The following is a 25,511-nucleotide window of genomic DNA, read 5'->3' as shown; positions in this document are numbered from 1 at the left end:
GGAGGTTATACTGAACTTGTATAAGGCACTAGCTAAGCCTCAGCTGGAGTTGTGTGTACAGTCCTGGATGCCGCACTATAGGAAGATTTGATTTGATTTGATTTATTATTGTCACATGTATTAGTATACAGTGAAAAGTATTGTTTCTGCGTGCTATACAGACAAAGCATACTGTTCATAGAGAAGGAAAGGAGAGAGTGCAGAATGTAGTGTTACAGTCATAGCTAGGGTGTAGAGAAAGATCAACTTAATGCAAGGTAAATCCATTCAAAAGTCTGACAGCAGCAGGGAAGAAGCTGTTCTTGAGTCGGTTGGTACGTGACCTCAGACTTTTGTATCTTTTTCCCGATGGAAGAAGATGGAAGAGAGAATGTTCGGGGTGCGTGGGGTCCTTGATTATGCTGGCTGCTTTGCCGAGGCAGCGGGAAGTGTAGACAGAGTCAATGGATGGGAGGTTGGTTTGCGTGATGGACTGGGCTACATTCACGACCTTTTGTAGTTCCTTTTGTAGATGTTAACACAGCGATGTGGTTCCCTCTGAAATGGCCTCACAGGCCTTTCAGTAGTCGAGCAGGTAGTTCTCCACTGCCTTCTGAAGAGAATGCCCACAGCCCGTGAATTAATAAAAACCTCGCAACAATGCACATTCTTCACCACTCAAGCTGGTTTGTTTTTTTCTGCATTTTTTTTCAGTGTTTGCTGATGTGGGAATAACTTGCAGCAACGCTGTTTGAAATGCAGTTAACTGAACCTTAGGCAGGTGCTTGGTGACGGCTCTTGAGAGACTAGTCGTGCCTCGAAGGTATAAAACATAGCAAGCTGTTAAATATAAATGGTTTGGAATGTGGCTGACTGATTTAAGCTCACCCTCTGTTCAAGCTCAAGGTGATCTGCTCAGTGGCGTGCTAGACTGGCACCTCAGCTGCCAGTGGTGTAGGAGGTCAGGATTCGAACCCACACCGGTTCCAGGCATGGGGAGGAGTGGTTGTCTGTTTGTGGTGGTGATTGTGGCGGATTATGTTTGTACGGTTTCGGCTATACCAGGTAAGCCAATAAAACTGACAGCTCCAGCGCCAGCATCAGTACAGAGGGTGAGCGTCTTTCACATTAACCCAACACCCTGTCTGTCTCCTTGGGGAGATGTAGAGGATCCCACAGCTCTGTCTCTCGAAGAGCAGGGACTTTCTTCCCGGGTGTCCGGAGACCAATCCCCATCCCTCAACCAGCAGCACTGAAGCAGATGATCTTGCTGTTTGTGGGATCTTGCTGTGCGCTGATTGATTGCTGCCTTTGTTTCAATGCAGCTCCTGTGGTGTGGCTGCTTTCCAAAGGCTTCCCCAGCTGGGAGGTGCGGAGGTTGTGAAAGGTGCGAGAGGCACTGGGGGCACTGACTAGAGCCTGTGTGATCCAGATTCAATCAGTCTCTGTTACCCGGTTAGATACAAACACCACTGCCCACTGGGTGGGGTGAGGGTGAGGGTAGAGGTGAGGCTGGGGGTGAGGCTGGGGGTGAGGGTGGGGGTGGGGGTGGAGGCGAGGCTAGGGGTGAGGGCGGAGATGAGGCTGGGGGTGAGGGTGGGGGTGGAGGTGGAGGTGAGGGTGAGGGCGGGGGTGAGGCTGGGGGTGAGAGTGAGGGTGGGGGTGGGGTGAGGGTTTTTTGCAATGAGTCTATTAATGTCCTTCCTTAGTCGTCCTCTATTCACTAAACATTGATATGGGAGGGGGGGGAAATGGGAGGGAGGGAGTGGGGAGGTAGGGGAGAGGAGGGGGGGGGGGTGAGGGAGGGGGAGGTGAGGGAGGATGAGCGAGGGGGAGGTGAGCGATGAAGAGTGGGGGAGGGGTTTGAAAGGGAGGAAATCTGAATGAAATTGACAGGAAAGGAATCTTGTGAGAAGCTGTGGTTTGGATTTGTGTTTCTGGTTGGAGAGCCATTGGGACCTGACCGCCTCTCCGCACTGTTCCAGATGATGAATGTCCAGATGCCTACCCGGCCCGAGAGAACTGCGAATTTGATGAAGTTTGTGAGGATGCCAGCTGTAAATACAACCAGTATGTGACCTGCCACCTCAACCGATGCGGAACCTGTGAGGCTGTATTCCGTGGTTATGACAACGTGACTGTGAGCTGCGACCAGCGTGAGTCCCTGTTCGTGCTGTCACTCTGCCAGCTCACCCCCTCAGTGGAAACCTGCCCCGTGGACAGCCCAGGTTCCGAGGCTGTCGAGACAATCCCCCTTTTACAAAGCAACAGGCATCTGAACAATTTCACCCATTGATAGAGCAGTGAGCAGATATTAATCATCACAAACTGTTAGGACATGTAGTCATCAATAAATTCATAACCTACTGGGGCAGTGATCAGCTTGTACACTGCTAGTCTTATATATAATATACATTATATAGAATCAGAGAATCCCTACAGTGCAGAAGGAGGCCATTCGGCCCATCGAGTCTGCTCCGACAACAATCCCACCCAGGTCCTATCCCCATAACCCCACACATTTACCCTGCTAATCCCCCTGACGCCAAGGGGCAATTTAGCACGGCCAATCCACCTAGCCTGCACATCTCTGCACATCTCTGCTACTGAGCGTCGGCGGTGGAGGGAGTGGATGTTTGTAGATGTGCCAATCAAGTGGGGCTGCTTTGTCCTGGATGGTGTTGAGCTTCTTGAGTGTTGTTGGAGCTGCACCCATCCAGGTAAGTGGGGAGTATTCCATCACACTCCTGACTTGTGCCTTGTAGATGGTGGACAGGCTTTGGGGAGTCAGGAGGTTATTGATTAACAATAATGGAAAGGGTTATGGAGATAGTGTGGGTAAAAGGCATTGAAATATCCAATCAGCCATGATTGTATTGAATGGCAGAGCAGGCACGATGGGCTGAATGGCCTCATCCTGTTCCTATGCTCCTATATTCTATCATACAGTATATTTGAAGTGTAGATAATAATTGATGTAGCAGAGATTATTCGATTTATTCACTCGGATTTGATGCTTTGGGTCTTTTCAATCTTCTCAGTGACACCGAAATGTCGGCTCTTGCACCTGGAGATGCTGCACAAGAGTCGGACAGCCAGCCAGCAGCCAGGGGGCAGGAGAGTGGACGATCTGTATGACCCCGAGTGTGAGAGGAATGGCACCTTCAAGGCCAAACAATGCGATGACGACTCCAATCTCTGCTGGTGTGTGGACAGTGCCGGCGTCAGGGTCACAGATAAGACTGGCGATGACCCCAAGTGTGACCAGCTCGTTCGTGTCCAGTGAGTTTCATTCCATGGCCTCCAGGTTAAGATAACTTTTCGCGCGGGGAAAAAGCTGACCGTTGGTCTTAGCCGACTGAGAACACCATCAGCCCTCCTCACCCCCCTGAGAGCACAGCTGGTAACGGCACAGCCTGGTGTCGTACGTGGCAAGACACATGGGTGGGTCCCGGCACTGTGCTGAGCTCAGCCAGAGGCAGAAGCCCTTTCCGAATTCAGGATTTCAGTGTTTTAGCCCCGGCCTCTGGATAACCAGCCCAGTAATGTACACATCGAGCCACCATCACCACAATCTCTGGCAATCACTTAGTTCATGATAATTTCCACAGAATCATGTGGCCGATTCTTCTCCATCATCCAAAATTCCCCATGGGCAGGCTGCCAGTTCCAGAACATCCTGTACCCATACCTTCCCCCCACTACCCCCCTCTCTGAGCTATGCAGGCCCTCTCAATGGTTATGATGTGGAGATGCAGGTGTTGGACTGGGGTGGGCACAGTAAGAGGTTTCACAACACCAGGTTAAAGTCCAACAGGTTTATTTGGAATCACGAGTTTTCGGAGCACCGCTCCTTCATCAGGTGAGGAAGGTTTCACAAACACGGCATATATAGAGAAAGACACAATTGCTAGATAATGGTTGGAATGCGAGTCTTCACAGGTAATCAAGTCTTTATAGGTAATCAACAAGTAATTTACAGATTACCTGTAAAGACTCACATTCCAACCATTATCTTGCAATTGTGTCTTTTTCTATATATTCCATGTTTGTGAAACCTACCTCTCCACTCACCTGATGAAGGAGCAGTGCTCTGAAAGCTCGTGATTCCAAATAAGCCTGTTGATTTGATTTGATTTATTATTGTCACATGTCACATGGCAGATGGCAGATGGAGTTCAATCCTGATAAATGCGAAGTGATGCATTTTGGTGGGAATAATGTAGGGAGGAGCTACACGATAAATGGAAGAACCATAAAGGGTGTAGAGACGCAGAGGGACCTGGGTGTGCAAGTCCACAGATCTTTGAAGGTGACGTCACAGGTGGAGAAGGTGGTGAAGAAGGCATATGGCATGCTTGCCTTTATAGGACGGGGCATAGAGTATAAAAGTTGGGGTCTGATGTTGCAGATGTATAGAACGTTGGTTCGGCCGCATTTGGAATACTGCGTCCAGTTCTGGTCGCCACACTACCAGAAGGACGTGGAGGCTTTGGAGAGAGTACAGAGGAGGTTTACCAGGATGTTGCCTGGTATGGAGGGGCTTGGTTATGAGGAGAGATTGGGGAAACTGGGGTTGTTCTCCTTGGAAAGACGGAGGATGAGGGGAGACTTAATAGAGGTGTATAAAATTATGAAAGGCATAGATAGGGTGAACGGTGGGAAGCTTTTCCCCGGGTCGGTGGTGACGTTCACGAGGGGTCATAGGTTCAAGGTGAAGGGGGGGAGGTTTAACACAGATATCAGAAGGACATATTTTACACAGAGGGTCGTGGGGGCCTGGAATGTGTTGCCGGGCAAGGTGGTGGAGGCGGACACACTGGGAACGTTTAAGACTTATCTAGACAGCTATATGAACGGAGTGGGAATGGAGGGATACAAAAGAATGGTCTAGTTTGGACCAGGGAGCGGCGCGGGCTAATTGTTCTTTGTTTCTCGTTTCAAGGCTTCATTCTATGATCATCTTGCTGGTGCCAGTACAGAGCGAGACTGCGGATAGTTGGGAACCTGTCTCGGGGGCAGGGAATTCAGATGGTGTTCGTAAAGCAGAAGTGGAAATGAATAGGGTTGGGAAGCATTTTCTGATCAGGGCCAGTGTGATCTCCTGGACTCGTTTCGATCGCCTCAGGGGGTCGGAGAGGAATTTCCCAGATTTTTTTTTCCCCATATTGGCCCTGGGGTTTTCACTCTGGGTTTTCGCCTCTCCCTGGGGATCACATGGTCTGGAATGGGGGGGGTGGGGGTGAGTTAATAGGTTGTGATGAACAAAGCATCGTAGCTGTGAGGGACAGCTCGGTGGATAGGATATTAGGATGTAGATAGGCTGGAAAATTGGGCGGGGATCCTGGATTCAGGATTCAATCCTGGACCGGGGAGCGGCGCGGGCTTGGAGGGCCGAAGGGCCTGTTCCTGTGCTGTATTGTTCTTTGTTCTTGTTTGTTCTTTGTATTGGTATACAGTGAAAAGTATTGTTTCTTGCGCGCTATACAGACAAAGCATACTGTTCATAGAGAAGGAAACGAGAGAGTGCAGAATGTAGTGTTGGACTTTAACCTGGTTTTGTGAGGCTTCTCACTGTGTCTACTCTCAATGGTTGGCACACAGTATACGTGTTGACATGGCTGGGTTAGAACTGTCTGTGTTTATGTTACAAAACCTGTCTCTCTTTGACGATTTTGATGTTTTGCTGAGTTCCACTCGACAGATGGCTCACTGCGTTCTCCCTTTACTCAATCCTAAACTAGTTATTGCAGTGAAGATGAAACCAGAGGTCGGCCATGATCATATTGAAAGGTGGAGCAGACATGTCCTCCACCCCTTCTTCTATTTTTTATGTTCTCAAGTAAATCTTACCCAAATTCCATTGTCTAACTTCATAAGAAAAATAATAGAATCCCCACAGTGCAGAAGGAGGTGTGGAAGTTAAAATGATCAGATTTTTGCCTTCTCTGTAACAGCTTGTGAGAATGTTCTCAGTTGCAGATCTTTAAGGGGGCCTGTCTGCTTCAGACTCGGCCACATAACATTCTGCTGTTTGACCTTCACCAGAGGGTGAACATGACCAGATTTTTTCCATAACAAATACCAAAGGTGAGATATGGGGATATGCTATGCAAATGAAGGATCAGCAGAAGTCAGGTTTTCAACGAATGGGAAAGGGCGAAAAGCCAAGATTTAATTGGCAAATATGTCTGTCAATGAAGGATGTGAACAAAACGCTTGTTCCTGATTTGCTGTAATTGACTATAACTGCTGGGTTGTTTCTCTGTAACGTCAGATCCACTCCAGGCATTTCGATTGCGGGAGGGGAGTTCTCCTTGTGCACGAGTAATTAAAGACCTTGCATTGGAAGCATGGTGTCCAGCACGGTTTGTATTTAGAGTCGACTAAGTGTGGCTGAGGTTGCTGGTACCCAAGGATCACTGATAGAGGCCATTCAGCTCATCGAGTATGTACCGACAACAATCCCACCCAGGTCCTATCCCTGTAGCCCACATATTTACCCCACTAATCCCTCTTACCTACGCATCCCGGGACACTAAGGGGCAATTTAGCATGGCCAATGCACCTAACCCGCACATCTTTGGACTGTGGGAGGAAACCAGAGCACCCAGAGGAAACCCACGGGGTGGAACATTCCCGTGCTGCCCACCGCGGGAATTGTAAGGGGGCGATTTAAAGGCCCGTTGATCTCGGGTGGGAATTTCTGGTCGTGGGGCGTGCACGGCTGGAACATCCCGCCCTAGGTAGTCACTTGGTAACACAGTACCTGAGTATTGTTGAAAAAGAGATGCACTGGGTGAAACTTTTCATCTTTTAAGGTGTAGCAATTTAACCCACATGAGAAAAAGGGTGCTGATTGGTTTAATTTGAGCACAATCTCCATGGCAACATCTCGACCAATCAGAATCGATTTGCCAACAGTCTGCATCCTTTCCTCATGCAGAATATATTGTTGCTTGCTTTGAAATTTGGCATTCTTGCATCTATCTCTCCTGATGAGTGCAAGATGAAAAGCTTCGACAGCACGTCTCTTTTGTCAGCTGTACAGAAATAATAGGCTGTCAAATACATAACTGACCAATCACAATATTTGTTTGTATCTGAAATTATGTGTTGGTTTCTCTCCTAAATCCCATTAATAATGGAAATATTTAGAAACTTTCCAATTTCTATAATGATGGGACAAGGTTAAGGCTGGGACAGATAGACAGGCTGAGAAATAGTGATGTAAAATGTACCTGACTTAAAGGGACATCTACTGAGCTAAAACAAGACAGAACTGCTTTATTCTAACCACAAATGTGACATTTGGCTGGATGGTTGATGCGGGGATAATGTTTGCAGCAGGAAATCAATTCCTGTGTCATTCATGTGAAGGTTAAAAGACTAAAACTGTCTCTCTCTCTCTCTCTCTCTCTTCCCACAGTCTCATTCAAATTGATTTCAGCTTTAAAGTGGAGTTTGTCTTTTTGAAGATGAAGGAGGAAGCTCTCCGTCGGTGAGTTGGGCTGGAATCTGTCTCCGTGGTTACGCAGTATTGCGTCAGCCAGTCTCTGCTGACAAAGTGCTGCAACGTGGCTTCAGTGCCACATGGCCAGCGAGGTGGGGGAAGGAACGTGAATTAGTTTACCCACAGCTTATTGCTGACCGGTCTATATGTGTATGAACATCATTTGATTTGATTTGATTTATTATTGTCACATGTATTAGTACACAGTGAAAAGTATTGTTTCTTGCGCGCCATACAGACAAAGCATACCGTTCATAAAGAAGGAAAGGAGTGAGTGCAGAACGTAGTGTTATAGTCACAGCAGGGTGTAGAGAAAGTTCAACTTAGTGCGAGGTAGGTCCATTCAAAAGTCTGACGGCAGCAGGGAAGAAGCTGTTCTCGAGTCGGTCGGTACGTGTCCTCAGACTTTTGTATCTTTTTCCCAACGGAAGAAGGTGAAAGAGAGAGTGTCCGGGGTGCATAGGGTCATTGATTATGCTGGCTGCTTTGTTGAGGCAGCGGGAAGTGTAGATAGAGTCAATGGATGGGAGGTTGGTTTGCGTGATGGATTGGGTTACATACATGACCCTTTGTAGTTTCTTGCGGTCTTGGGCAGAGCAGGAGCCATACCAAGCTGTGATACAACCAGAAAGAATACTTTCTACGGTGCAGCTGTAAAGGTTGGTGGGAGTCGTAGCTGACATGCCCAATTTCCTTAGTCTTCTGAGAAAGTAGAGACATTGGTGGGCTTTCTTAACTAGTTGAGAGCTGAATATCCTGATGCTGTGATATATGTATATATATATATATATATATACATATAGGAGTTTGGGGTGTGGATTGCCCCTTTAAGAGTGCGGTCAGGTGATCCCTGGGCCATTAGCTCTGCTCAGTATGGGACTCTGTTGGACAGTCTTAGACCTGACTGTGAGTGAGTGTACAACTTCAATAACCAGCTCCCAGTGTTGGAGTATTCTCGCCTGCCTTGTGTTTTTAATGCCCCGATAATGAGTTCCACATTCCCATCACTCTGGGTGCAGAGGTTTCTCCTGAATTCCTGACTGGATTTATTAAAGCCTCGCGATCTGGTCTTGCAGAAGTGGAAGCATCTTCTCTACATCTTCCCTGTCAAACCTTTCATCTACCCTTCCATAAATTGGTAAAAAAATTCCTTCATGAAACTTGGGCATTAGCATTTATTGCCCATCCCTCATTGCGCTGGAGAAGGTGGTGGTGAGCTGCCTTCTTAAAACGCTGCAGTCCCTTTGATGTAGGTACACCCACAGTGCTGTTAGGGTGGGAGTTCCAGGATTTTGACTCAGCGACAGCGAAGGGATGGCAATGTGTCAGGATGGTGAGTGACTTGGGAGGGAAACTCCAGCTGCTGGTTTTCCCATGTGTCTGCTGCCCTTGTTCTTCTAGATGGAGGTGATCATGGGTTTGGAAGGTGCTGTCTAAGGATCTTTGGTGAGTTCCTGCAGTGCATCTTATAGATGGTACACACTGCTGCTACTGGGTGTCAGTTATGGAGGATACGACTGCTGAAGGCGGTGGAAGGGGTCCCAATTAAGCAGGGCTGCTTTGTCCTGGATGGTTTCCAGCTTCTTGAGTGTTGTTGGAGCTTCACCCATCCAGGCAAGGGGGGAGTATTCCATCACACTCCTGACTTGTGCCTTGTCGATGGTGGACAGGCTTTGGGGAGTCAGATGGTGAGTTACTTGCCGCAGGATTCCCAGCCTCTGCGCTGCCCTGGTAGTTACAGTATTTTTACGGCTAGTCCAGTTCAGTTTCTGGTCAATGGTAACCCCCCAGGATGTTGACAAAAGCATTCGCAAGAGAATCGATTCCCAAATGAGCCGTCAGATCTCTCAGTTCGGGTATTTTCCTGGCATCATCTTTGCAGGTGGATGGAGATCGATTTTATTACCCAGAATTAACCCCCAGCCCCCTAACCATTGGAAAGGCCAGAGTGGTGGTTAAGGAAGGTAACTTGTTTTTTTGTGTTTTAGGAAGGTGGCCATTAAGCTGGTTAAAGAGTATACGCTAAAGGCAACTCAGATTGTGGAGATCAAGGCAAGTATTGGGTTCCAAACCTCCAGATCCCGTGGCAGTATTCGAGGACGCATGAGAGAGTCTCCAGGTGTACACTAATGCCACCCTCACGTGTACTGGAAAGTCACCCAATGTGACCTTACCACCGTCTCTCTTGGCTCCTTCTTTGTCTCTGATTTGTCAATGCAGTTTATTGATATCCGGAACTGGATGAGCAGGAATTTCCTCCGGTTAAATACTGGAATTCTGAAGCATTGTCTTTGTTTCAACTCCATCCCTTATCTCCGGATCCAAACTTGTCCCCGGCGAGAGTCTGAAATTAAAGTCTAATCACAATCCTGGTCGTATTTGACCCCCGCAATGGGCTCCTGGTCACATTGGCACTAAGTCTGCCTATTTCCGACTCTGTAACATCACCCGACTTTGCCCTTGTCTCAGCTCATCTGCACCTTTGTCACTCCTGCACTCGACTATTCCAGCGCGATTCTGACTGCTCTCTCACACTCTAACTTCTGTCAACCTGAGATCCAAAATGTGACTGCCCCGTGTCCCGACTCCCCGCAAATCTCACTCGCCTATCATCCTTGTGTCTGCTGCCTACAGATAAGAAATGCCTTGATTTAAAAATTCTCATCTTTCTTTTCAAATCCTTCCATTGCTGTGTTCCTCTCTGTCCCTGTAATCTATCCAGACCCACAACCCCCCGAGTTACCTGTGCTCCTCTAACTCGTGTCTCCTGAGTATCCCCGTCCCTGAGAAAGTGAATCAGGGGAACTGATAATGGAAAACAAGGGATTGATGGATGAATTGAATGGATATTTGAAGCAACATCCCAGAGGCAGCTATAAATCAGGAAATGGAAATGAGGAAGAAACTTGGGAAAATTACAATCACCAGGGAAGTGGTATTGAGCAAGTTATTGGAGCCGAGGGGCTGACAAGTGCCCGGGTCCTGATGGACTTCATTCTAGGGTCTTAAAAGCGATGGCTAGAGAGAGAGTTAATGCATTGGTTTTAATTTTGCAAAATCTCTGTAATGACTTCAATCAGGCCATTAAGGTCGGCCTATTGGAGCATGAGCTCCCTGATTAAGGATCCAATTCATGGCCAATCAGGGAGTCTTTTTCTTGTATTTAACTGGGAGTGTCAGTTCCTCTGGAACCCCCGGAGGTAGACTGCTGACTGATAGCCCTCTGTGCACTGCTGTTAGAGTTTGTAAATAAAGGGATTTTGGTGAAGAGAATTCTGCCTCCAAAGACTTATTACACTCCCTATATTCGAGGAAGGCCCCAATAGATTGGAAGATAACAAACGTAACTCCATTATTCAAAATAGGAGGGAGACAGAAATCTGGAAACTACAGAGACGTTAGTCATAGACATTTGTCATAGGGAAATTATCAGCTGTTATTAAAAAATAGCAGGACACTTGGATAAGTTCAAGGCAATCAGGCAGAGTCAACATGGTTTTGTAAAATGGAAATCATGCTTAACCAACTTATTGGAATTCTTTGAGGAAGCAACATATACTGTGGATAAAGGGGAGCCGGTAGGTGTACTGTACTTAGATTTCCTGAAGGCATTTGATAAAGTGCCACATCAAAAGTTATTGCAGAAAATAAAAACTCATGGTATAGGGAGGTAATATATTGATGTGCACAGAAGATTGGCTAGCTAACAGGAAACAGAGAGTAGGCATAAATGGGTCATTTTCTGGTTGGCCAGAAGATGTAACGAGTGGTGTGCCAAGGGATCAGTGCTAGGGCCTCAATTGTTCACAATTTATATAAATGACTTGGGGCTGTAGAGACCAAAGGGATGGTTGCTAAATTTGCCAATGACACAAAGATAGGTCGGAAAGTAAGTTGTGAAGAGAACATGATGAGTTACAAAGGCAGGGCAAAGATATTGCAAACGGAGTATAATGTTGGAAAATGTGGAATTGTCCATTCTGGCAGGAAGAATTAAAAACAACTTATTATATAAATGGTGAGAGATTGCAGAGCTCCGAGATGTAGAGGGATCTAGGTGTCCTAGTGGATGAATTGCAAATGTTTAGCATGCAGGAACAACAAGTAATTAGGAAAGTTATTAGAATGTTATTGTTTATCTGAGGGGGATTTAATAGAACAGAGAACTAATGCTTCAGTGATTCAAGGCATTACATTACAGAGTACAGTATACAGCACAGGTCTCCTTCTTTCAGGAAGGATGTAAATGTATTTGAAACAGTTCAGAGAAGGTTTACGAAACTAATACCAGGAATGGACAGGAAAGGCTGGACAGACTAGGCTTCTATCCGCTGGAGTATAGAAGAGTAAGAGGCTACTTGATTGAAACCTTCCTAAGGGGTTTTGACAGGGTGGATATGGCGAGGATATTCCCTCTAATGGAAGAATCTAGAAATAGGGGTCACTGGTTAAAAATAAGGGGTTGCCCATTTAAGAGAAATGTTTTCACTGAGGGTTGTGAGTCTCTGGAATTCCCTTCCTCAAAAGGCATTGAAAACAGAGTCTTTGAATGTTTTTAAGATAGAGTTGATAGATTCCTGATTAACGAGGGGCTGAAAGGGTCTTGGGATTAGGGAGGAATGTGGGGTGGAGGTGACAATGAGGTCAGCCATGATGTTATTGAATGGCGGAGCGGCCCGAGGGGCCTGAGGGGCCGACTCCTCGTAATACGTCCTCAGATGCAGAAGGTCCTTCACCGAAATCCCTTTATTTACAAATCTGACATCAGCGTACAGAGCGCTTCCAGTTAGCAGCCTACACTCGGGGTGCCAGAGGAACTGACACTCCTGGTTAAATACAAAGCAAGAGCTCCCTGATTGGCCCATCAATTTGGCCCTTAATCAGAGAGTTCATATTCTAACAGGCCCACCTCAGTGGCCTGATTAAAGTCGTTACGCTCCTGCTCCTAATTTGTATGTTCTTATATCAGAATTATTTAGTATTTTAAAAGCTAAATTCAAACTCGCAAGTTGCAGTGATAGGATTAGAATTGAAAATCCAATAATATAGCAATTGCACTGCTGTTATCAAACAGAGGGGGAAGGCGACCCCATCAAAGGACAAGTAATGGCAATATTTCAAAATATAGAGTGTCCAGCTGCTCCCCACCTCCCCAAACCCCATCAAAGAAACTTGATTCAACGTAGCGACAGTCAGATGGGACCTGGTAGTGAAAGAAAGCTATGGATTGAAGTACTGTACTCACTGGCAGGGTTTAGCAGAAACTTGAGCACCTGGTAGAACTTACTGTCCGCCTCCCCATCCTCTTGGTAACAGGTCCATGAGATATCCCGAGAAATCTGCATTCGGCTTGGCGAAAATGGCACCAAGGACCCAACCGACATCTCCACTGTGGCCTATTACATCGAGAGAGACGTGAGTACAGCTCCTTCCCAGAGCACACATCCATATTAAATATTCTCCCACAACAGTATTGTAGAGCCCTGAATTAATATTCTGGTGACACAAATTCAAATCTAAGCATGGCAGCTGGAGAAATTTCAATTCAATTAGTTAATAAATCTGAAAGAAGAATCTGATTTCATTAATAGTGACCATGACACTACTGGGATTGTTGTAAAAACCCATCTGGTTCACTGAAGTCTTTCAGGTAACCCAGGCCCATAACGACGTGGTCGACTTTTATCTGTCCTCTGAAATGTGTGTCTGGAAAATGTTTAGGTTAAGGGCTGTAAAAACAAGTTAATTTCTCATTTAGCGAGACATTTGTTACTTTGATAGAGCTAATGGACTTTCGTTTACAACAAGATTGTTGGGACGTTGATTGACAGGGTCACGTGATAATGTGGTTAATGTGCAGAGCTGGGTCTGTAGCAGGGAGAAAGAAGTGATTGCAGTTTAGAGTCGGAGTTTTAGCTGGAATCAAACCTGGGTCCCTGGCGCTGTGAAGCAGCAGCGCTAACCACTGTGCCACCAGGCCGCCCACAACATATATACACGCAAGTTCCTTTTTTCCTGTTTCAGCCTAACCTGAGGCATCAGATCCATGTTTGTTTGGTTGGTTTAAGTTGGTCTACAGATTTCAAAGTGAATCTCCCACTTAGCTTCTCTCCTGCTGTTAAGGGAATTAAGGGTTACGGGGAGCGGGCGGGTAAGTGGAACTAAACCACTATCAGATCAGCCATGATCTTATTGAATGGCGGAGCAGGCTCAAGGGGCTAGATGGCCTACTCCTGCTCCTATTTCTTATGTTCTTATGTTAACAATGTCTTCACTTTGCAGTTAAAGATGAACAAATTCACTCTGGAAGTGGACGGGAAGAGCTTGCAGGTCGAGAGGGAGTCGGTACAAGTTTGGTTCTTTGACAATGAGCCTCCTCGGATTAATATGAAGACTATTTCACCTGGTTTCGCTGCCATCATCATCATCATCGCACTGGCAATGCTAACCGGAATTGCAGTCTTTGTGAGTACAGCCACATCCATCCACACCTTCCTCCCGCACAGATAGGTGGTGCCTGAAGGGTCAGGTGGGTGAGGTTTTTGGGAGGTTCGTGCACTCTGTCCAGCATCTCAACTTTACCTCCGCGTCCTCCCGACAAAATCCCTCAATAAACCTTCTCCATTTCGATCGGTCAGAGACCAGGGTCTCCCAGTGAGCTGACGAATATGTCCAACCTCTTCAGTGATGCTTTGACGACATCCCTAAAGTGTTTCTGTTCTCCTCCTGGGAGTCTCCTACTTGTGACCAAGTTCTGAGAAGGGCAGTTTCGTTGGGGGGCCTCATGTCAGACAGACAAACAACATGTCCTGCCCAGACTTCATCCCTGTAACCCCACATATTTACCCTGCTAATCCCCCTAACCTATACATCTTGGGCAATTTAGCATGGCCAATGTACCTATCCTGCACATCTTTGCAGTGTGGGAGGAAATCAGAGCACCCGGAGGAAACCCACGCAGACATGGGGAGGACATGCAAACTCTGCACAGACAGTGACCCGAGCCGGGAATCGAACTCGGGTTTCTGGAGCTGTGAGGCAGCAGTGCTAACCACTGTGCCACTGTGCCGCCCAATTCATCTCTGGTTGGTTTGATTCTTAGAATCGTGCAAAAGCTGTCAGTCAGAGAGTCAGAGAGGTTTACAGCATTGTAACAGGCCCTTCAGCCCAACTTGTCGATGCTGCCCAGTTTTTACCACTAAGCTAGTCCCAATTGCTCGCATTTGGCCCATATCCCTCTGTACCCATCATTTAGGATCTCACCCATCTCTTGTGGATCCGCACATGAATGACCTTGTTGATCCTTAAGAGGCCCTACTCTCTCCCTAGTTACTTTTTTGCCCTTTATGTGTTCGTGGGAGCTCTTTGGATTCTCCTTTGCCTTATCTGCCAAAGCAATCTCGTGTCCCCTTTTTGCCCTCCGGTCTTTATTTCCTTGAATCACATAACAATAACATAAGAACATAAGAAATAGGAGCAGGAGTAGGCCATCTAGCCCCTCGAGCCTGCCCCGCTATTCAATAAGATCATGGCTGATCTGAAGTGAATCAGTTCCACTTACCCGCCTGCTCCCCATAACCCTTAATTCCCCTACCAATCAGGAATCCATCTATCCGTGATTTAAACATATTCAACGAGGTAGCCTCCACCACTTCAGTGGGCAGAGAATTCCAAAGATTCACCACCCTCTGAGAGAAGAAGTTCCTCCTCAACAGGGATAACGTGAACTTCTTGCATGATTAAGTAACCCTGGGAAACTGAGCTGGGTTTGCACTGGTGCGTAAGAATGTCTCACTCTGTAATGGAATCTCCTTGTCTGCCAATGGGAAGCTTTAAAAAAATTTTAAAATCAAAATAATAAGATACTTGAATCTGTTAAACATTCTAAATGATGTAAGTGCTGGTTGAACTGTTTGGGGCTGTAGACCATGAACAGGCAATCTTTAACCAGATTAAGAGCAGTTGAGATGAATATTTATGGAGATACATTCAGCTGTTTAGATTCATCACTGAAATTGTCTTCAAATTACTACTCTAAGTGATTGTCTATTTTCTTAAAAGGATTACTAAAACACTTCATACATGCAGCATCTAACAATTATGTGTATGGTGTTTTAGATTGGGGATCTATGATTACTAATCCATTTGAATAGAGGCTCTTGAGACAGGTGGGGGAGATGAAAAGGGAAATGATGGAATGTTGACCACTAATAACGTGATCTGGTTGCAGGTCGTTGTCAGAAGGAGGGCAAAAGAAGACAGACAGAGGATCCAGTTTGAGGTGATTGAGGTGATGTATCTCAAACCGTAAACATTCTTGAAGTACTGCACTAGGATGGCACGTGGCACAGTGGTTAGCATGGCTGCCTCACAGCGCCAGGGACCCAGGTTCGATTCCTGGCTTGGGTCACTGTCTGTGTGGAGTTTGCACCTTCTCCCCGTGTCTGCGTGGGTTTCCTCCGGGTGCTCTGGTTTCCTCCCACAGACTGAAAGACGTGCTGGTTAGGGTCATGTTAAATTCTCTCTCAGTGTACCCGAACAGGCGCCGGAGTGTGGCGACTAGGGGGTTTTCACAGCAACTTCATTGCAGTGTTAATGTAAGCCTACTTGTGACTAATAAATAAATTAAACTAAACTAGTGGAGCCATTGAGATGCAGGTTTGGCATTAGTCACTGACATGCCTGATATTTATAGAAAATGTTTTCTTCCTCCCTCTCCTACCAATGGCTCTTGTTGTCGGGGTGATTCAGATAAGGTTTGTTTCTACCTTTGCTGTTTTTCCTAATTTGTTGTATTTATGGAGGCATCTAGATTGGGAAGAGGGTTTCCATCTGTGAATGGACGTAATTCCGGAGACATCATCACATGACTTCATGTTTCCAATGACCCCGCCCCTACTTTCCAGCCATTGGTTACCCAACAGATCCAAACATGGGATTGGTTGTCTTACCACAGCCAATTAGACAACAAATAGTTTCTTCATTAATGATTGGTTGATTGTTAACTGTCAGCTTTACACATCTTTTGCTCCAATTCTTTTTAGAATGCGTCCAGTCATTAAAAAAATTATTTTAATGCCTCCATACATTTTCTCCTGGGTGTTTGCCCGCTGGAGTTTCTTGGAGGTTTGTCTTCAATTCCTCGAGACGCCAGGTCATTCTTGGATGGTTGGTAATTCTTGGCAAAGACTTCAGATCAAATGTGGCACCTTCCATTCTACACATGGCACAGTGGGTTAACACGGCTGCCTCACAGCGCCAGGGACCCGGGTTTGATTCTGGCCTCAGGTGACTGTCTGTGTGGAATTTGCACATTCTCTCCGTGTCTGCGTGGGTTTCCTCTGAGTGCTCCGGTTTCTTCTCACACTCCAAAGATGTGCAGGTTAGGTGCATTGGTCATGCTGAATTGGCCCTTAGTGTCCCAAGGTGTGTGGGTTGGATGGATTAGCCATGGTAAATGCATGCTAAATGAGGGAGTAAATGTGGACCTGGGTAAGATGCTCTTTTGGAGAGTCGGTGCAGACTGAATGGGCCGAATGGCCTCCTTCTGCACTGTAGGGATTCTGTACAGCTCTGTAATTGACTGGATAAACTGGCCAAACTGTCAGGGGCCACTCTTATTATTCCTGTAATATTCTTGTCCCTAATCCGAGTTTTATATGTCGGTTTACACAGGGACAGGAAATGGAAGAACATCACCTTGCTCAGAGGATGGGTTTAGCACGTTAACTGTCCAGAGGCTCTGTGCACCCTTGGGAAACAAGTCTTATATTTGTTGCACACAAGGAGTTTTTTTTTACAAATGAGCCCCGTGCTTATAGTTTGTTCCAAGACATGAAAAAATCCAACAGATGATTCAAAGATTGCTCTGATTCAATGCAGAAGAGAGATAGGATGAAGGTTGTGGACAGTCACAACCAGGAATTTACACCCACTGCGTATGCTGACCCACCAGTACGTTGTTAAAGTGAGGCACCAACTCTGTGCTCCAGGCTCGCGTTGGGAGATCCCATGGCATTATGGGGTGAGCATTAAATTCAGTTCTGAGAAAAACAATCCTTCCTGAGCCAACAATCCTTCCTGAGGCAACAATCCTTCCTGAGGCAACAATCCTTCCTGAGACAACAATCCTTCCTGATCCAACAATCCTTCCTGAGGCAACAATCCTTCCTGAGGCAACAATCCTTCCTGATCCAACAATCCTTCCTGAGCCAACAACATCACCAGCAGCAGATGAATTGGCCTATTACCCTTGTGTGTGGGACACTCTTTTCTCTCAGCTCCTCAAGGCAGTTTGGGAGGGTGAAATTTAATTTTGACGGTAGCACAGGAAGGATCAGCAGTGGATGCTTCACTCTTCCCCAACCTGTGGAACGGAATATTGTTGGGGACAGGTGTATAACAGGCAGCTGATCCTTTATCACCTTACTGAGCTACGACCGAAGATTAATATCGCTCTGTTTCCCATCAACTGTTGCGGGCTGTAAATTTACTCAAAGTTGCTCTCGATTCCCAAGATGATGTTACTGGATGGAGCGCAGGAATTTTGTGCAAATGGAGATTCCCTGGAGAACATGAGCAGCTGTGAGGAAATTGGCAGCCGAGACGCTTCAATGTTAAATACATTTTGTCGTTTAAAACTGATTTTATTTATGCTGCAATCGGTTTAATGTTGTAATTGGAGATGGCTGGCTTATGAAATAAAGATGCTTACACTACACAAAGGTCGAAAGTACAATCACACTCAGTCAAGTACCTAAACAAGCAGAGTTTAACAGAAACTCATTGAAAGCCAATGGGCTGTGAAACCTGACAAGATGGTAATGAGGTCATTTAAATACAGTTTTAATGTTTAAAATGACACTATCTGCTCATGAAATGCACCTCTTGGATACAGAGACAGCAGGCGATGCCAGTCTAACACTGGCACGGTTGAGGACTCTGGGTCTGTACTCGTTGGAGTTTAGAAGGATGAGGGGGGATCTTATTGAAACTTACAGGATACTGCGAGGCCTGGATAAGGTGGAAGTGGAGAGAATGTTTCCACTAGTAGGAAAAACTAGAACCAGAGGGCACAACCTCAGACTAAAGGGACGATTCTTTAAAACAGAGATGAGGAGGAATTTCTTCAGCCAGGGAGTGGTGGATCTGTGGAACTCTTTGCCGCAGAGGGCTGTGGAGGCCGGGTCATTGAGTGTCTTTAAGATAGAGATAGATTGGTTCTTGATTAATAAGGGGGTCAGGGGTTATGGGGTAAAGGCAGGAGAATGGGGATGAGAAAAAAATCAGTCATCATTGAATAGCGGAGCAGACTCGATGGGCCGAATGGCCTAATTCTGCTCCTATGTCTTATGGTCTTATGGTCTTATGGTTTTATGGTCTAAATGTGGAGATGCCGGCGTTGGACTGGGGTAAACACAGTAAGAAGTTTAACAACACCAGGTTAAAGTCCAACAGGTTTATTTGGTAGCAAAAGCCACACAAGCTTTCGGAGCTCTTAGCCCCTTCTTCAGGTGAGTGGGAATTCTGTTCACAAACAGAGCTTATAAAGACACAGACTCAATTTACATGAATAATGGTTGGAATGCAAATACTTACAACTAATCAAGTCTTTAAGAGACGAAACAATGTGAGTGGAGAGAGCATCAAGACAGGCTAAAAAGATGTGTATTGTCTCCAGACAAGACAGCCAGTGAAACTCTGCAGGTCCACGAAACTGTGGGAGTTACAAATAGTGTGACATGAACCCAATATCCCGGTTGAGGCCGTCCTCGTGTGTGCGGAACTTGGCTATCAGTTTCTGCTCAGCGACTCTGCGCTGTCGTGTGTCGCGAAGGCCGCCTTGGAGAATGCTTACCCGAATATCAGAGGCCGAATGCCCGTGACCGCTGAAGTGCTCCCCAACAGGAAGAGAACAGTCTTGCCTGGTGATTGTCGAGCGGTGTTCATTCATCCGTTGTCGCAGCGTCTGCATAGTTTCCCTAATGTACCATGCCTCGGGACATCCTTTCTTGCAGCGCAGAGTCGCTGAGCAGAAACTGATAGCCAAGTTCCGCACACACGAGGACGGCCTCAACCGGGATATTGGGTTCATGTCACACTATTTGTAACTCCCACAGTTGCGTGGACCTGCAGAGTTTCACTGGCTGTCTTGTCTGGAGACAATACACATCTTTTTAGCCTGTCTTGATGCTCTCTCCACTCACATTGTTTCGTCTCTTAAAGACTTGATTAGTTGTAAGTATTTGCATTCCAACCATTATTCATGTAAATTGAGTCTGTGTCTTTATAAGTTCTGTTTGTGAACAGAATTCCCACTCACCTGAAGAAGGGGCTAAGAGCTCCGAAAGCTTGTGTGGCTTTTGCTACCAAATAAACCTGTTGGACTTTAACCTGGTGTTGTTAAACTTCTTTATGGTCTAACACATGACACTGGCAAACCCTGTGCTTTTAATTCAATATCTTCTTTAACAAGGACTGCGGTGAAATTCCGTCACCATTTTAAGATGAAATTTCCTGGTTAATCAATGTCACTCTTGTGTCAGTGACATCCCTGGTTGGCAGCCCTCTTGCTTCTGAGCCACAGTGTTCTGGGTTCAAGTCCCACTCCAAGAGCTGTGGATTTACAATCCCGGCTGATACTCCATTCGAGTGCTGCGGGAATGCTGCATTGACAGAGGCGCCGCCTTTCGGATGCAACTTACACCAGAGCTCCCCCCCTCCCTCACCACTGCCCCCCCCCCCCCCCCCCCCCCCCGCACCCCCCCCTCCCCCGCCCAACCTTCTGCCTCCTTGAGAGGATATAAAAGACCCCATGTCACTGTTTCAAAGAAGTTATCCCTGGTGCCCTAGCTAATAGAACGAAAAAACAAAGAAAATTACAGCTCAGGAACAGGCCCTTCGGCCCTCCAAGCCTGCACCGACCATGCTGTCCGACTGAACTAAAACCCCCTACCCTTCCGGGGACCATATCCCTCTGTTCCCGTCCTATTCATGTATTTGTCCAGACGCCCCTTAAAAGTCACTATCGTATCCGCTTCCACTACCTCGCTCGGCAGTGAGTTCCAGGCACCCACCACCCTCTGTGTAAAAAACTTACCTCGTACATCTCCTTTCAACCTTGCCCCTCGCACCTTAAATCTATGCCCCCTAGTAATTGACTCTTCCACCCTGGGAAAAAGCTTCTGACTATCCACTCTGTCCATGCCCCTCATAATCTTGTAGACTTCTATCAGGTCGCCCCTCAACCGCCGTCGTTCCAGTGAGAACAAACCAAGTTTCTCCAACCTCTCCTCATAGCTAATGCCCTCAATACCGGGCAACATCCTGGTAAATCTTTTCCGTACCCTCTCCAAAGCCTCCACATCCTTCTGGTAGTGTGGCGACCAGAATTGAACACTAAATTCCAAGTGCGGCCTAACTAAGGTTCTATAAAGCTGCAACATGACTTGCCAATTTTTAAACTCAATGCCCCGGCCAATGAAGGCATAGTAAAAAGATTCACAACATCAGGTTAATGTCCAACAGGTTTATTTAGTAGCACAAGCTTTTGGAACGCTGCCCCTTCACCAGGTGAGTGGGAACTGTATTCACAAACAGGGCATATATAGACACAAACTCAATTTACAAGATAATTTTTGGAATGCAAGTCTTTACAGGTAATCAAGTTTTAAAGGTACAGACAATGTGAGTGGAGAGAGGGTTAAGCACAGGTTAAAGAAATGTGTATTGTCTCCAGCCAGGACAGTTAGTGAGATTTTGCAAGCCCAGGCAAGTCATGGGGGTTGCAGATAGTGTGACATGAACTCAAGATCCCGGTTGAGGCCGTCCTCATGTGTGCGGAACTTGGCTATCACTTTCTGCTCAGCGATTCTGCATTGTCGTGTGTCATGAAGGTCGCCTTGGAGAACGCTTACCCGAAGGCAAGCATACCGTATGCCTTCTTAACTACTTCTCCACCTGCGTTGCCACTTTCAGTGATCGGTGTACCTGTACACCCAGATCGCCTCTGCTTATCAATACTCTTAACGGTCCTGCCATTTCCTGTATATTACTGTATAATATTCATATCTCAATCAGCCTCACACAGATAAATGATCACATTGCTGTTAGTGGGAGCTTGCTGTGCATAAATTGGCTGCTGTGTTTCCCACTCCCAAACACTGTGACTACAGAGCACTTTGGGATGCAGAAGGTGCTAAACAAATGGAAGCTCCGTGCACCTTTACAGGTTCTTGCCGTGTTACATAGAGATAATCAGGAGGTTTAATAACTTCTCTCCAAAACTTCTGAGCAACTTAATTTCACTGAACGTGTGGGGGAGGCTGAGAACTGATGAAATGGAGCCCATTACACTTCCATTTTGCCCCTTTAGCCTCCACAGAGCTGACAGGAGTGGAACCAATTCAATGATTCAGCTTGTGAGGAAATGAATAGTGTGTGGGAATGACCAGAGGCTGATTACTGGATAGACACTCTGCTTGGGGGGAGATTAACCGCCTGTATTGTCAGGCACGAGGGCTCTCTGGCACCCCCTGCTGAACATCTACAGATTAGTAATCTGTAAATCACGCTGCAGTTACTGAGACTTCAGTTGAAGTGTGGTATTTATGTTTTGTCCTGTCTAAATACCATGTTATCAGTTGAGAAAAATACTTATAAGATATATCATTTTATACAGTGCTGTGTCCCTTGCAGTGAAATCTCCTCCAACTCTACAACCCGTGTCCCTTGCTCTGAAGTCTCCTCCAAACTCTTTGGGCGGTACAGTGGCTACCTCACAGCACCAGGAACCCGGGTTCAATTCCTGGCTTGGGTCACTGTCTGTGTGGAGTCTGCACGTTCTCCCCGTGTCTGCGTGGGTTTCCTCCGGGTGCTCTGGTTTCCTCCCACAGTCTGAAAGACGTGCTGGTTAGGTGCATTGACCTGAACAGGCGCCGGAGTGTGGCAACTAGGGGAATTTCACAGTAACTTCATTGCAGTGTTAATGTAAGCCTTACTTGTGACTAATAAATAAACTTTACTTTTAAAATAACTGTGTCCCTCCCTGCGAAATCTCCTCCAACCTCTTCCCCTCACTGCGAAATCTCCTCCAACCTCTTCCCCTCACTGTGAAATCTCCTCCAACCTTTCTTCCACCCCTCTCCTTTCCTCTGTCCACAGAGAGCCAAGGCTTCAGTCAGATTCTCTGGAATTCCTTCCAACACCACATGGACTGGAATGATTCTAACCACCACCTTCTCGAGGGTAATTGGGGATCGGCAGTAGATATAGCCAGCAACACCCACATCCCACAAATTAATTTAGAAAACCCTGTGTCTCTTCACCCCACATCCTTATATCTCAGCGCCAGCCCCTAATTTCTCATCACACTTTAATGAAGCTCCTCATCGTTGCTGCTGTGTGGGTTAACATCACATGGACAAAATGTTAGCAATGTGAAAACCCTGTGAAAGATTAACAGATTATAATTAGAGCCTGCCTCTGGCTCAATGGCAGCGGCGATCAGCACTGGCTGGTGGCAAGCCTCGTGCTAAAAGCAGCTACACTAACACAGTTAATGAACATTCACAGGGGATACAGAGGCAGGAAGCAAATGGCTTCAGTTTAAAATTGAGCGATTTTACAGTTAATGGTTTAACAAAAGGAGCTCTTTATGAGCAGGTTCCGTGGGTGATTTCAGAAAATTCCACTTGGGTTGTAAAAGTCTTCTATTTTTAAACTAATAGTTTCAGTCTGATAGATTGTTTGTAAAGTCACTAGTTTGCTGTACTCGTTTTTAGAATCGTACTGCACGTCCTTTGCCCACTGTGTCTCTGCCAGCTTTTTAATCTTTGGCAGCACGGTGGCACAGTGGTTAGCACTGCTGCCTCTCAACGCCAGGGACCCGGGTTCAATTCCCAGCTTGGGTCAGTGTGTGTGGAGTTTACACGTTCTTCCTGTGTCTGCATGGGTTTCCTCCCTCAGTCCGAAAGATGTGCTGGTTAGGGTGCATTGGCCGTGCTAAATTCTCCCTCAGTGTACCCGAACAGGCGCCGGAGTGTGGCGACAAGGGGATTTTCACAGCAATTTCATTGCAATGTTAATGTAAACCTACTTGTGACACAATAAAGTTAAAACCTGGCTTCTTCCCCATATTTCTGCAAATGATTCAATTTGAAGCATTTTGGCTGGGATTTTCCTGCCTCGTCCGTTCCCGCCACCAGCGGGAATGGAGAATTTGGTGCTCAGCCAGAACTCCATTCACCGCAGCGGCACTGGAGAATCTCAGCCGTGGACGGAGGTTTTCGATGTTTAATTGGATTCCCTTTGGAAAGTTACTATTGAATCTGCTTCCACCAGCCTTTCAGCCGCACGCAGTCCAGACCACAATGCCTCTCTGTGGATAACCAGTTTCTCCTCTCGCCTCTGGTATTTCAGCCATTAGTTATTTGAAATCTGCCCCCTCTGGGTATCAGCCCTCCTGCCATTGGACACATTCTTCTAATTAATTCTACCAAAAATATTTGTTTTTTAACAGCTTCATACAATATCGCCATAACTTTCCTGACACAGGGAGAATAACCCCAGCTCTTGCATTCTTTCCACTTGGGCGGCATGGTAGCACAGTGGTTAGCACTGCTGCTTCACAGCTCCAGGGTCCCGGGTTCGATTCCCGGCTCGGGTCACTGTCTGTGTGGAGTTTGCACATTCTCCTCGTGCCTGCGTGGGTTTCCTCCGGGTGCTCCGGTTTCCTCCCACAGTCCAAAGATGTGCGGGTTAGGTTGATTGGCCAGGTTAAAAATTGCCCCTTAGAGTCCTGGGATGCGTAGGTTAGAGGGATTAGCGGGTAAATATGTGGGGGTAGGGCCTGGGTGGGATTGTGGTCGGTGCAGACTCGATGGGCCGAATGGCCTCCTTCTGCACTGTAGGATTTCTATGATTTCTTAAACTGAAGGCCTGAGTACCTTTCCAGTCAATCCCCTCTGCATCTTCTTCAAGATTCTGAAATTAAGGCCTGTATTCCTCAAGTCCAGGTCACCTCACCAAAGATCCTTCCAAACCCACGACCACTTCCGTCTAGAAGGACAAGGGCAGCAGATAAATGGGAACACCACCACCTGCAAGTTCCCCTCCAAACCACTCACCATCCTGACTTGGAAATATATCGGCCGTTCCTTCACTGTCATAGGGAGGGAATTCCAGGATTTTGGCCCAAACGGCATTGTGGGTCAACCCACAGCACGTGGACTGCAGGGATTCAAGGCAGCTCACCACCACCTTCTCAAGGGCAACGAGGAATGGGCAATAAATGCTGGTCAGCCAGCGACGCCCATGTCCCACGAATGAATAAAACAAAAAATATACATCAAAAACAGCAGTGATCCTATTAGCCACTCTGTGGAACATTACTGAACTTACCTCCGAGCCTGAAATATAACCAGACTTCCCATCTTAGTCACTTTAGTACCTTGTGCTTCCACTGCCTGTTTGTAAGTCTCGACCTTGTAAACAATTCTATTACACATTACTTTATCAAACTCCTTTTGAAAAGCCACACACCCAACAACAACCACACCGACCTCACCAACAAACTCAATCACATTTAAGAACAAAGAAAATTACAGCACAGGAACAGGCCCTTCGGCCCTCCAAGCCTGTGCTGACCATGCTGCCCGACTGAACTAAAGCCCCCTACCCTTCTGGGGCACCATATCCCTCCATTCCCATCCTATTCATGTATTTGTCAAGACGTCCCTTAAAACTCACTATCGTATTTAGTTAAATGCAATATACATCCAACAACCCTCCGGTGAAAGGTCGACCTGAAACATTAACTCTTGTTTCTCTCCACAGACGCTGCCAAACCCACCGGACGTTTTGTTTTTATAACAAATCCTTGCTGCCTGTCGTTTATTAACACAGCAGCGTCTCTACTCGTTTCTGATTATCACCGCTCAGAGTTCCCCGACCCACAGACACTGCGCCGACTCCTGTTCAGATGCTGGATTTACTCCTCTCCCTGTTTTTAAACAGGATG

The 25,511-nt window shown here is 46.6% G+C and overlaps 1 protein-coding gene across 1 annotated transcript; it reads left to right on the top strand.

Annotated features, from left to right (window-relative positions):
• Nucleotides 1-971: 971 nt before the first annotated feature.
• On the top strand, nucleotides 972-15,803 carry LOC144506776 (epithelial cell adhesion molecule-like). The gene is made up of 7 exons (XM_078233135.1): nucleotides 972-1,044; nucleotides 1,965-2,135; nucleotides 3,021-3,261; nucleotides 9,481-9,544; nucleotides 12,809-12,907; nucleotides 13,775-13,957; nucleotides 15,723-15,803. Exons 1-7 carry the CDS (start codon nucleotides 972-974, stop codon nucleotides 15,801-15,803), a joined length of 912 nt encoding a protein of 303 aa, XP_078089261.1.
• Nucleotides 15,804-25,511: the final 9,708 nt, after the last annotated feature.

This window comes from Mustelus asterias, chromosome 18 (genome assembly GCF_964213995.1).
Source record: "Mustelus asterias chromosome 18, sMusAst1.hap1.1, whole genome shotgun sequence".
NCBI classification, from domain to species: Eukaryota; Metazoa; Chordata; class Chondrichthyes; order Carcharhiniformes; family Triakidae; genus Mustelus; species Mustelus asterias.
Note: the sequence above shows the minus strand (reverse complement) of the source record. Positions and strands in the feature narration are given on the sequence as shown.